The following is a 14,273-nucleotide window of genomic DNA, read 5'->3' as shown; positions in this document are numbered from 1 at the left end:
ACCCGTAATTCCCCAACCGTCCACGTGAGGGCGCACTTGACGCCAGACGTACTTGACGCACACGCGGGAACACAAGCGGGAACACAAGTAAAGCAGTGCCGTGTTCCAATACCCGTACTTCCATGAGTATACTTAAAGGAAGTATACTATCTGCACTGGCTACTACGTTAATTTTTCAGATGTGAGTGCTGTTCCAAATCGAGTACTCCGTGGTGCACTAACCGGAAATTACGATCACGACTGCCGCCGTGGCTCCTCCCCCGCAATAAACATCCCGCTTTGAACGGTGAACTATTTACGCCTAGTAGCTATAAAAAGCTATAAAAACTATAAAAACTACAAAATGACTCTATTAATGCAGGCTATGTGGAAAATGCGCCGACTTTGGCTCAGCCTGGCTCCGCCTCTTCTGCAACGTAGCTAAGAAGGCTGCCGTTGAGTACGGGGAGTGTCCTTCGATCCACACTTCACGATTAGCCCGTTTTGAGTACGGCATCCGGGTCCTTGAAGTATACTTCTTTTCGCCGGATCTGAATTGGAGTACTGTGTACTCAAATTTTGGCTAGTAAGTACGGACAGTACGGGTATTGGAACACGGCAGGACAAGACAAACGAAAAGCGGGACACTGACACGATGAAGAGGGCAAAACGGAGTGCAGTATGGAGCCACTTTAAGTTGGTTAATGACGACAAAGACGCCAAATGCACAATATGTGGAAGTATTTTAAAGTACAACAACTAAACGACTTCGTTGAATTACCACCTAAATGTGTCACATTCAGAAGGAAATTCAGCTTCTCAGAAGAATTGCCGCTTATCAATTAATCGATCATCGATCGATAAGATGAAACAACTATCGATTAATGAATTACTCGATAATTTGCATCCCTACTTTGAGGTCTCCTATATATCAAAGGGGGTCTCAAAGGACGCATACGCTTCAACCTGTGGCTCCAGCCCTACAGGAAATGACTCAGCAAGTGCTCCATCTCGTTGCACCTGCACCCAGCGGCTCGCTTGCAAGATTTTGGCCTGAAGTTATTCCCAGACCTACACCGTAGCCATTTTGTTGAATGCAAGGTAACAAAGCACCACCTAATTTGTTGTTTAATGCACGTCATCAAAGCACCGCAACAAGCGCCACCTTGTGGTTGTAATATGGAAATGTAATATTATCAGAGTAAAGTCAGAGAAAATCCGAAAGTAAAACACATAATTATATAATTAAATATCGCAATACTTTGCGCTACTGTATCGATATAATTGCGAACGCAAAATATCGCGATACTGAAGTGAATCGATTTTTCCCCCACCACTATTACAAAGGGAACAAATATTTTTGAAGAAGCAACATTTTTATGAACAACCAATGTTTTTCTGTATTATGATATTACAGCAGAAATTTAAGCATGGCTTGATCTACTTCTTAACAAACGACTTCCATTCATTCATAGCCTTCTTGTACGCCGTTGTGGCATCCCTATCATGAATTGCATCATGAAGCACCTCAGTCTGAATTACAGACAGAAGTGTGGAAACAAACTTTGGATATGTCAAGTGAAGGGTGTAGTAGTAGGCCATCAATGTAAGCATACCATTGAAGACTTCTTCCAGGGTACTCACAGGGTAGTTGCCAATTGCGAGAATGCAGGTACTGCCGTCGTATAGAAAGACTGGGGAGGACAGTTGGCGTTTCTCAAGGTACTTGTTGGGATCCTCATTTTCCTACAGGTTGACCAAATGTGAAAAATGTCAGGATGGGGAGCATAAAAGAGTATAAACAATGTGGACACTACACAACTGTTGGGAAAAACGGTCTGTCTAGTTACTGGACCAGATGAAATGAGACGGAGAGGTAATAAAGTCTGTCGGCACGAGGACCTTGGATTTATTAAGTAAAGTGGCAACGGTTATACAGAGTCATAAAGCGTGAGAAATCGAATATGTCTAAGTCCCTAATCAGCGCTGATGGTTCGTCCAGAGCTTCGCCTCCGTGGAAGGTCTGCTTCAGAAGAAGGTGCAGAGTCTCTGTGTGACACACTCTTATGCTGTATCTTCCTCTTGGTGAGGTGTGTGCGTTTGAGACGTATGTGGTTCTGTGTGTCTTTGCGTGACCTTGGCTCTCAGGCCCTAGTGTATCTTCTCGTGTTCTTCCTGATGGGGGAGCGCCTCAAAGAGTCTCCTGTTTGTGGCCCTCCCGTTCTGAGGATGAAACAGTGCATTGTCTGAGTGTTTACCATTTGCCTGGCGGAGAAATGGGGCCTTAGCTCTGGCCTCGACCTGACTATGTTATCATGTGTGTGTTATGTGTTAAAAGTTTGACTATATTGTAACGTGACTGCCATGTGTTGTGCTCCTCAAGCTAGGGTGGGAGTTAGCTATATTTATAATGTACATGTGATGTGCTCAGCAGGTTATTTTGCCCAACATATCCCCCTCAAGTCGTCGCAAGACGACTTTTACTCATTAGGGGTACGAGGGATAGGACTTCAGCGCGGGACTATCATCATAACACTCTTAGAAATAACAGAAAGAAGGCAAAATGATCATAAAAACAAACATCCATGAGCATGGGACTAAAACAACTCGCTGGACCTGGTGTATGGGGAACCACGTGGGAGAAACGCCACCCATGCTTCAGACATGGGTATGCCATACACACCCCACCTAGGGGGTGGCATCCAACCCGGCCTTACATCGCGAACAGACAATACCAAGTAAAGTGGCAGCAGGTAATACACAAAAAACAAACATACCACAAGCATACAATAATACAAAAAACAAATATCAAACGATACCAAAAAACAACAACAACCAACAACAAAGCTAACACCAAACCCTAATAATAACAACGAAATGCAACAATAAAACAAACAGTAAACAATAAACAAAAATGCAACAATCACACAAATACTACACAATAACAATCACAGGAAAGAAATGCAACCATGAAACGTGTCCCTAAATAATAGTAATAATAATAGAAAGATATGAGGTAGATAACGAATGGCAATCCCCCTCAACCCATCCCTAGGTGACCACACACTAAGGATGTGAGGAGGAGTTTAGCTGGTCGTGTAACAATAAGCAATCACACGCATGGGGTATCCAGGGTAGGCACGGGGCACGGGAACAACTGAAACCACGGAATAGCCCTGAGCGTCATCACGGGCAGGTGGACGCAAGGCGCCACCTGAGCATTAGACCCTTTTATTCAACTGCGCTCAGGACCTCATCTGATAAACGGGCAATCAAGGCCCCTGGAATCTCGCCCGTGTGTATCCCCGAGCTCCATCTAGTGGGACAGCGATATACACAACAACATTTACGTTCCCGGCGTCGGTTGCGTAGACGCGGGCATAGATATGGGAGCGGCTAAAAACAGTGAAGCGTACAGAAGCGAATACAGCCAGGGGCGCCCTCAAGCCTTAAGGGAACGGGCCGCAGCCCCTGGTGCCGGAACGCAGATCCCTGGTCCGGGCGACGTGGGTGCATCAGGTGGGAGGGGGGTGGTGCCGTTGGCGGGGACGGGAATGGGGCAGCCCACCTGGAGAGGTTACTAGTACGTCACAGGCGGGGGGGGAGGGGGGTGTGGTGGTGGGGTTTGCTTGTAGTGGCTGGGATGGGGAAGGGAGGGGGGGGGGGGGGGGGGGGGGGTCAGGTGATCTTCATGTATTGGCGCGCTGCATTGCGTGGGGGGCTCTTGGACAGTGGGGCAGGGGTCTGTTCCATGTTCTCCAGCCGGATCAGGTCGGGCCCCTCTGGTGGTCCCTCGTCCAAACTCTCGATCCCCAGGTAAGCTTGGATGGCACCTGCTGCACCTGTAGCGCCCATCGCTCATTGGGCTCTCCATCCATCCTGTGAAGGGGTCATTAATGCCGGAATTCTCTCTGCCAAATCTAATCTGAGGGACTGTAACCCTGCCAGCACCCTGGCCACCGACCCATCCGGTGCTGTGTTATTGGGGATAAAAGTACAACATGTCGTCTTTATCATCCCACACACCCCTCCTTGCTCTGCCAATAGCATATCTATATCTATATAGTCCCTTGACCTTATCCGTGGAAAAATTGACAAAACGTTGCTGATTATAGTATATACTATTTATCCAAACAACATTTTTGTTAATAGTGGACCACCAAAACAGGACTGATTCAAACCCTGCCGAAATCTGATTGCATCATCCTTGGGTAGTTGGTCGGCTCCGGGCGTGTCTGCATCTGGCTCCTCCTCTGGCCCTGGAACTTTGTGTTCCTCTTGCTGGAATTACAAACTTATGTACAACAGTTAGATGTTCAAACATATTTTCCTTAATCCTATTTCTAATTATTCTAATGGAAGTCCCTTTTGGGACCCTTGAATGTTAAGTGAAGGCATGGGTCGACCCTTAAGCATTTCATGCAGGGTTAGATGCGTCGTTCTGTTAGTTTTCATGCGATAACTCATTAGTGTCAGTGGTAGTGCATCAATTCAATTTAGTGCCTGCACAAATGTTGTTAATTTTTGTCTTGAGCGTCCCATTCACTCTTTCCACCATACCTTGTGGTTGAGGATTGGGGCGTAATCTAGTCTTTATTTGACATGCAAATGTTGAATCACTTGTTTGAGTGTTCTCTGAATAAACGTTTTGTCTGAGCTTATTTCTGACGGAAGTCCAAACCTTGCCTTGACTTCTCCAGTCAGAAACTTGATTACTGTAGTCGCACTTTGGTCTTTTGATGGGACTGCTTCTACCCATCTGTTGAACACTGTATTTCACACTCATTTAGCTGGATGTCAATCATTGTTTGCAAGTATGGTGAAGAAAAACCTTGTTTTCTAATTATTATTATTATTATTATTATTTTTTTTTTTAATTCTCCTCAATACCTCCCCCCTTGCGCAATGGTCAAAACCATGCGCATTAAATGATAAGCAAATCTAAGAACGCCGTTGGTGCAACCAACGTCGAAACGTCTAACCTTAACCATCAGCAAATTAAAGCCAATCTTTTGGGAAGGGAAATCGAAACCAGTATGTCCAAAACCAAAGCCCAATATGGGTGGGTTTACCATCAGCAGCCTGAAACCACGCTGTTCCAAAGTCATGCACTAAACCGAAAAAACGTACATGCGTTAGTGGCCTTCTATACCACAAAGGTAAAAATAAAATAAAACGCGACATGCCCCGTTCCAAGACCACCTCTGCTGCCAGAGCTGACATATCTGACTCCTGTTTCTCCTCCACCCTACACCCCACCCGGCACTTCCCATGATTGTTGCAGCTCGTCACTTCATGATCAAGTGAGCCAGTGCCCACAGCGACTCTGCCAAGTAATCGTGACTGTGCCTGCCTTAGGTCGTCCCGGGTGTCAAGGTGGGATCTTACCCGTCGTTGGCTAACCAGCCTTCCATACTGGCTCGCTGCAGGATGCCATACCTGGAATACAATCAACCCCCACCCATATGGTAGTATAGATCGCAAAGTGGAGGGATGGAGACAAAGTCTTCAGCCCCATCTGCCCTATGCAGCCAAGTGTGTGCGTATTGGATACACATCAGGGAAACTATAAAACAAAAGGTAATTTATCAGAGTTAAAATTATTAAAGTGTTGCAGCAGCAGTAGTGGCATTTGAAAGGTAAACCCACTACTTCCGAATCCAATTTGACAACATAGCATGTAGGATCCCTTCCCAGCAGATGTGGCATCAATCCACCTGTCATCCTTGACCAAAGAGATACACCCCATATTTTAATAGGTGTAGTCCTACTTGTACAGTTTATCAAGATTACGTTTTTACTTTATGTATATATATATATTTTTTAATTATTATCCTCATCTTTATCATATCCATATTTATTCAATTATTCTTTCCTGTGTGAAAATAATATGAATCACTTAGTTAATAGCAACACCTTCTTTAGTCCAATTGCATTAGATTAGCATCACTGTTGTCCTATTAAAGTATCAACGTTATTGTCCTTATAACCTCCTCATGAACTTCGATGTTCATCATCATGAATGATAACTGTTGTCCTAGGAAGACAAAAAACAAAACTAAAACTAAAACAAATTAGCCATAATGTGAATATCCACTGTGTGTCTCCCTGTTTCTCTCTCCCTCCTTCGGGAGAACACGCTCTCTCTCCCTCCTCAGTACGGGGTGCTGTTTGGTGCAAGACAACAGATAAGGGTGGAATGTGGCTTCTCTCTCTCTCTCTGTGTCTCCCTCCCACGTTGGGTGCGGCCATAACGCCTTGAAAGCGAGTGTGCTCTGGGGGCTGGGTGTGAGAGAAACCATGGGTAGTTCCTTTTCTCGGCCAGCAGAGGGGTTGTTCAGGTGAAACCTACGGACAGAGACTACAAGGAACTTCAAACATGGCAGACAGGGAACTACAAATTTATCAAAGCCTGAAAACTCAACAGAGCTCTACCTGCATTCCTTGGATATGTGGTATTTTATGGCGTATGGCCACCACACGCTTTCAGTTGAACACACTCTATTTCCTTTCTCTGTACTGTGTGTTAGTGTGTCTCTCTGTACTGCCTGAATGGTGTAGCTCGACAAATGGGGGGGGGAAATGTGTTCTCTCTCTCTCTCACCCTTCCTCACTCCCCTTAGGGTCAAGCAGCAGCTAGGACCGTTAACAGATAAGCCTGGAATGCAACATCCTCAACTCTCCATCATGGAACAAGGCCTAATAACTATCTCTCACACACAAAAAGATCCTTCTGTCCCTTCATTCACAAATAACTTTTCACTTTATTATATATAACTTAATACTGCTCCCCCTTTCCAAATTTCTATATACACAAAACTAGAAGCTGACCACCGAAATTGGTACAGGCCTCGTCAGGCCGAACCAAAACACCCTCACAGGTTCTAACTTCCATACAATTTTAGGGAGGGGAACTACAACATGAGGTGGAGTAGAGGACTTCAAATATGGTGGACGGGGACCTCAAATGGGAGGACTACACATATGGGAAAGGGGATTACACTCTGGGCCTGAAAACCATAGAGCCCCTTCTCGTGGTCCTGAAACAACCGTTCATTGTTAGAAAAACACGCACTCTATCGCTACCTCCAACTGTCTAGAGGGCAAATGGTCCCTCTCGATCGTCCTCCGACTTTAGCTCTCCTTGCTATCTCTCTCGCTCCCTCTCACACAAACACACACACACACATACACACACACACACACACACACACACCTAAACAGACCTTTCTCATTCTGTCTCCTCCAAACGCACACACAGAAACATCACCTCTTGCGTACACGCGCACAGAGACGCACACAGCCTTTCTGACTCTGTCTCCTCTAAACGCACACACGGAGACATATCAACAGACTTCTCTCATTCTGTCTCTCGCAGACGCACACATCAGACACGGCAAAATAGCGTTGAGCATAACAAAGCAAGCAAGCGTTGCACACATAGCCGGGTTATCATTGATTGATTTATTTCTATATTTCGCCGGCCCACAAATACGCTCGTTCTCTTCTCTCTCTCTCTCTCTCTCTGGGCCTCTTACACACACACACACACACACACACACACACACACACACACAGCCACTCCGTCGCTCTCTCTCTCGCGCATACACACACTGTCTCTCTGTGTGTCACTCGTGCCCCAGGCATACTGTTTTCCTCTGCGAAGGGACTCTAACCCTGATAAAGGACTCTAACCTTCTTACCACATAGAATTATTTAATACACATTCATTACTTGGCCATCGGTAGTCTTGTATCACTATGACCGATTCTTATAGGCCCTAGTTTTTTCTTCTCATTCCCTCTGGGTTCCACCCGCGGCCCAGGCATCCCTCCGGGTTCCACTTTTGGCCCAGGCATTTATTACTAGGCCATCGGTAGTCTTGTATCACTATGACCGATTATTATAGGCCCTAGTTTTTTCTTCTCATTCCCTCTGGGTTCCACCCGCGGCCCAGGCATCCCTCCGGGTTCCACTTTTGGCCCAGGCATTTATTACTAGGCCATCGGTAGTCTTGTATCACTATGACCGATTATTATAGGCCCTAGTTTTTTCTTCTCATTCCCTCTGGGTTCCACCCGCGGCCCAGGCATCCCTCCGGGTTCCATTCTTGGCCCAGGCATTTATTACTAGGCCATCGGTAGTCTTGTATCACTATGACCGATTATTATAGGCCCTATGGTCTCGAGGGTATTCTTTCACCATGCAACGAGCCGATATTCGATTTGTCACGCGTTCAGGGTCAATCGGGTTTATGGGGCAATGCTGGGATGCAGTTCTATTCGTCCCCACGAGATATCCCGTAGCGAACCGCTCTCACAGTCTCACCTCCTAATGTGGTTCCTATATAACTATGCAGAGTTTGGATTTTATCAACAGGTTCTGCCTACCTTTTGTTGGGCGCGCGCGAGGTGAGACTGCAGGAATCGGTCCGGTGCTCCGGGGTCTCGAGGTCGTGCCGCTCTCCGTCTCTCGTTTCCCAGTTGCGTGTTCAATTCAGAAAAAATCACGTCGGAGGTCACCAAATTGTTGGGAAAAACGGTCTGTCTAGTTACTGGACCAGATGAAATGAGACGGAGAGGTAATAAAGTCTGTCGGCACGAGGACCTTGGATTTATTAAGTAAAGTGGCAACGGTTATACAGAGTCATAAAGCGTGAGAAATCGAATATGTCTAAGTCCCTAATCAGCGCTGATGGTTCGTCCAGAGCTTCGCCTCCGTGGAAGGTCTGCTTCAGAAGAAGGTGCAGAGTCTCTGTGTGACACACTCTTATGCTGTATCTTCCTCTTGGTGAGGTGTGTGCGTTTGAGACGTATGTGGTTCTGTGTGTCTTTGCGTGACCTTGGCTCTCAGGCCCTAGTGTATCTTCTCGTGTTCTTCCTGATGGGGGAGCGCCTCAAAGAGTCTCCTGTTTGTGGCCCTCCCGTTCTGAGGATGAAACAGTGCATTGTCTGAGTGTTTACCATTTGCCTGGCGGAGAAATGGGGCCTTAGCTCTGGCCTCGACCTGACTATGTTATCATGTGTGTGTTATGTGTTAAAAGTTTGACTATATTGTAACGTGACTGCCATGTGTTGTGCTCCTCAAGCTAGGGTGGGAGTTAGCTATATTTATAATGTACATGTGATGTGCTCAGCAGGTTATTTTGCCCAACACAACCTAGTTCTCACCTCAAGGACATGAATTAGTGCTTCACTGGCTCCTCCGAGACGTTGTGGTGGTGGTGTTGGTGATGGGAAGAGGGATGGTAATGCTTTCAGAAGGGCAATGGTGAAATCCGCTGGGTGGAAGCAATGTCAGAACAAGAGAAAACTCATTATGCATTGAACCTTACAATAATGCTCTACTTCATAGAACTTTAACATTCAACATAGCAAATTTATCACATGAAGGTTACTTCAGTTAACAGCATACATGAACGGCAAAATGTCGTTTGCCTCTTTCCATTCACTTTCTATGTGAACAGATGAATCTGTAGAGACCGGGCATGACCCCTTGGTCCAACTGTTACCACATGAAGAGAACAGCATGGAAGAGACGGGTTTCCAATCCATATATGTCAGATACACTATGCACATATTCTGCACATGATTTGATAGATTACTATGCAGATTATAATACAGAACATACCTCCACTGTTACATATTTTAAGAACCTGACAAACCCACGCATAGACCCTAGGAAGCAGGACCAAACATATAAGCTGTAAATACTATACATAGCCACAAGGGGAGCAAGACCTTACTGAAGGCTGCAATAGCTGCTCCATCCACAGAAGGCAGCACCACAGAAGTAAGGAAGCCGAGGGTAATACGTCACACCAGCTCCGCCCACTCCTTCCGGGCCATGCGGACCACTAGCATAACAGTAAACATCGAGCGAGGAGCTCGCCAGAATCTCTCGGCAGCGATTAGACAAGGGTTAATGTTTATGATCAGCTAGGAGACGCTCAGCACGTGCAAGACACGCTTCCACCTCCTTTTGCTCCGTAGCATTAGTTTACCATACCGAAATACTTTACCAAATAAAGTAACTCTTAAAAGCTATCCCGGATTTGCCACTTTCCTTGAAGAACTTCAGCACGACCAACCCAGAGTTTTCGGTTCCACAGCACCGGTTATGCATTAGTTCAATCAAGTCGGGGTGGGTTAACACAGGGTTGTGCGCGTTCACGACAAACCTATAAAGACGTGATGTATGGATCATGGAAATACCGATCAATATGGCGAAACGGGCCGCATATTTCTCTGATCTCGACCTCCAGGTTCTCCTGGAGAGTTACGATGAGGAAAAGGGAGTGATAATGAGGAAATGCAACACTAAAGCATCTGCCATAATGAGAAATAAAGCCTGGCAGAGGATAGCTGACCGCGTAAATTCGTAAGTGTCATGGTAAAAGCACTATCCTAAATATTTGAACTATGAATCTATTCATTGCCTATCTCAGTTAAGCTTTCTTTACATTCCATAATCTGTTATCTATAAAGATGTAATCCGACGGCCCCCAAACGAACTTTGGAACAAGTAAAAAGGAAATACAAAAACGTTGTACAAGCTGGTAAGCTTTTCCCACCATCGTCCTACATATTTGTCAGTCCGGCATTAAAATTGTCATATCATAGGCCTATTTGTCACTCCTCCTGTATTTTATTTTATTTTTAAAGCCAACCGTAAGAGGCCTGACAGTCGGCAGACTGGATCGGGCCCTCCAATTACCTTCAACCCGGTTGAGGAGCTTGCTCTAAGCATTAATGCAGGGCGCCCTGGCATGGAGGGATACCTGGAGGTACCTCCTCAGAGAGTCCGGGGCCATCTCCGTCCACTGTCAACCCACTGGTTAAATGTAGGTTTTTTGTATTTTATTTTTTGTATGTCTTTGAACACATGCAAGCCGTGTGTGTGTGTCACAGCGCAAATGTTCCAAATGTTATTTTGTAGCTGGGTAGAAAACCCCATGTTTGTTGTATGCCTGCTGTATATGTGGCTCTATTCCAAAACGTGACTAATTAATAAACTTCACAGATCAAGACGGAGTATTGCTTTTAAACGAGCCGGCTACGAATGAACATCCTCAAGTTTATGTAAGTCCGGTAGGCCTGTTTTTTTTTTTATCATTTCTGTTGCAAGCGCATCTCAAAATACTCAGCCAATAGGCCTATAATGGCTCTTTGTATTACAGGAGGCCGATGAAAATATTGCCATGGATGGGTCTGAAAGAACTGAGGTATAGGCCTAGCTTTTTCTTGCCAGTTCCAAGTCATTATTGACGATTAAACTAAACTAACTGTGTTCTAAAACTCACTTGTCTCTTAACAGACTGTGGTCGAGGAAGCGGCGGGTACATCAGGGTCGCAATATCAGCATGTAAGACATATCCTAGGCTACTCACTTACTTTATTGGCCAAGTACGTCGCTTGAATGTTAAAACAATATTTTCCTCTAATTCAGTTGACGACTAAAGAATTATATCGTCTTCATCTTCAGCGGGAAATCGCTTAGGCTGATTTGCAAATGGAGTACACAAAGCTGCTGATAGAGGTAAAAAAGGAGGTTGGGCAGAAATTCAACTCGGACATGATATTGCTATTCAATGCCTAATTATATTATTTTTCCTCCCTCAGCAAATAAAGAATAAAAATGATGGATAAAAACAGTGTTTGGTGTTTTTTTTTTTTTTATTGAAATCATTTTGGCAAATGTGGTCCCGCATCCTTTGTCCAGCCCTTGAATCCATTTGCGGAATGTGTTCCTCCTCGAGGAACGGGTCAAAGGAGGGAGGCATCTCTTTGCGCAGGGTGGCTATATTGTGGAGGACGGCGCATGCAACAATTATGTTGCATGCCCGTTCCGGACAAACTCTTAGTCCACGTAGGCATTGAAATCTGGACTTCAATATCCCGAATGTATTTTCAATTTTAACGCAGGTCCTGCTGTGTGCCCGGTTTAATGTCGTCTATGGTCCAGGAGCGGGATTAGGGTACGGAGTGATGAGCGTCGGGAGGCATGGATACCCTCAATCTCCTAGAATTCACCCATCGAATTGCCCTGCGATCAAATACAAACTTCGAGCTATCTTGCACAAGCACAATTATATTAGGTCTATGATATGTTCAGAATGCAACGCACCCTCTTGAAATTTACGGCTCAAATTGGATTCACGATACATCCTGGCATCGTGGACTGAACCAGGCCACTTTGCCTCTACATTGGTGATCATGTGGGAAGCATCACATATCATCTAGTGATAAAGAAAAAAGATCGACAGCGATTAACAAGCCATGGAGGTATTGGAAATAGCCAATATAGGCAGTGTACACTTACCTGAACATTTATACTGTGATAGCCTTTCCTGTTCACATAATCAGCCTCATTTATAGATGGGGCCAGTATGGGCACTTGTGTGCCATCAATGCACCCAATTACATTTGGAAATCCTGAAATACAACACCCAGATGAAAAGTCAACAAGGATAATTTCGGTGCCATTTGGGAACACGTAAAGTAGATAATGCTGACCTGCAAGTTGGTGAAACTCCATTTTCTTGCGTCTCGTGGGTTTATGGCCTAGAAAAATTAGGAAGTTACGCAACAACCGCTTCAGCGCAAGACAAACTTTACGTACTGAGCGGCAGACCGTGGCTTTGCCTATGTGCTCAGCATCTCCTACACTGTATAAAAAGCTGTGAGAGCTGTGAACTGAGGGCAGATCCACGATTGGTAACATTTGCAATGTAGAGTTGGAGAAGGTTATTTAAATATAGCAAAGAATCATGTGAAAAACGATATCTCTCCAGCAAAAAGTCCTCCGGAAAGGACTATGTCGAGCCGTGGTCTAATTAATCTCTCTCTGTGAATTGCACAAATTATTTGCGCTCCGATATCAACCGGCCTCTCGTCAAAAGGGCATGCCATTGTGATCACGTAAAAGCAGTGGTGAACGCGGGTTTAAATACCCTGAGCAAAACCGGGTTATCTTTAAACTTAACCTGCGCAAAACCTGCTCCGACCAGCTTTGATTCAGAGCATATGTTTCTATAGCAACTGACATACTGTGTTCCTTTTGGAACGGAAAACCTAGGGTTGCCGCAAACCCTGGGTTAACTTACCCGGTCATGTGATAAAACCGGCTTTGTGGAACAACCCTCTGTTGGATGTCTGAAAGTATCCCAGAAGAGTTGGGTTGGAATTCATTGCCGTCGATGAATTCATTTTTATTTGAGAAGAGCCTCCTTGGGATGCCGACTATAGTGAATTTTCAATTCTTTGCTTGGACCAGTTGAACTGCAGTTCCTTCTCCATGCGGGGGGAATTTCTAATTCCGATCTTTTTTTGTGTTTTTGAGTAGAGACAATCCACTCCTCAGAAATTAGATAAAAATAATTTCTGAGAAATGGGAGAAGCGGACAGTAAAATCAGGCACAATATGGCCCGCGGGAGGGACTTTTGATCCAATAATGTGTAGGGACATGGAGGTAGTAATAAGGAACTACAAACCTAACAGAAGTGGAAAAAAGGCCTTAGAGAAGAGGGACAGGTAAAAGTTAGTGCTAGCTTTGTTCGAAGAGGAGGGAGAGAGGTGGCGCACATTACAACGAGTGGCCAGAAAGATAATGACAAAGGAAAAATATGCTCAACCTTTGCCTCTGAAGGTTGAGCCACCACCGTACAAACCAACACAAATATATCCACTGGTAACAGGCATGGTAGAATTTAAAGGGGAAGTCACACTAGATGAAGAAGATAATCAATGTAACACACAGGGGAGGAGGGGCGCAGCCATACACATGGACTGTTATGAGGGGATTAGGAAAGCAAGGGAAGAGTGCAGCAATGCTGACACTAGTTCTAGTGAGAGTGAAAACGGGAATGAAGATGGGAAAGGTGATAATGAGCACGAGGAAGAAGAGGAGAAGGATGACAATGAGCAAATTGGCGAAGGGCCATCACAACCATATGTAAAACACATGACTAAGAATGCTAAGAGGAAATTAAAGAAGCGGAACGAAAGACAGGAGTGGGAAACAAGGGGCAGAGGAACCTGGCTGCAGTAAAGCACCACAAAGCCCCCAAGCACTCGAGTTACAGGGGAAACTAAGGAGATTACAAAGGGGAAAAAAGACACCCGACACCCTCCCAGGAAATTTTCCTATTCTAGTCAAAGGACAACAGGCCTACTATCAACCGTGGAGTTCACAGGACTTGGAGGGAGTCTTTTCTAAATTCCCTAACATACATAATGGGGCGTCAAAATGGGTTAGAACATTTGAGGAACTCACAGTGGGAAAGCTAATGGCA

General features: G+C 45.2%; 1 protein-coding gene across 1 annotated transcript in view; it reads left to right on the top strand.

Annotated features, from left to right (window-relative positions):
- Nucleotides 1-13,276, top strand: part of LOC130403476 (uncharacterized) — a 51,551-nt gene extending 38,275 nt beyond the window's left edge. The window contains exons 5-8 of the mRNA XM_056607888.1: nucleotides 10,467-10,537; nucleotides 10,644-10,822; nucleotides 11,002-11,343; nucleotides 11,428-13,276. Coding sequence (XP_056463863.1) covers nucleotides 10,467-10,537; nucleotides 10,644-10,822; nucleotides 11,002-11,025 — 274 coding nt within the window. The 3' untranslated portion in view covers nucleotides 11,026-11,343; nucleotides 11,428-13,276. The remainder of the gene's footprint in view (nucleotides 1-10,466; nucleotides 10,538-10,643; nucleotides 10,823-11,001; nucleotides 11,344-11,427) is intronic.
- The last annotated feature ends 997 nt before the right edge of the window (nucleotides 13,277-14,273 follow it).

The sequence above is a fragment of the Gadus chalcogrammus genome, chromosome 1 (assembly GCF_026213295.1).
Source record: "Gadus chalcogrammus isolate NIFS_2021 chromosome 1, NIFS_Gcha_1.0, whole genome shotgun sequence".
Taxonomy (NCBI): domain Eukaryota; kingdom Metazoa; phylum Chordata; class Actinopteri; order Gadiformes; family Gadidae; genus Gadus; species Gadus chalcogrammus.
This window is presented reverse-complemented; position numbering and strand designations above follow the sequence as displayed.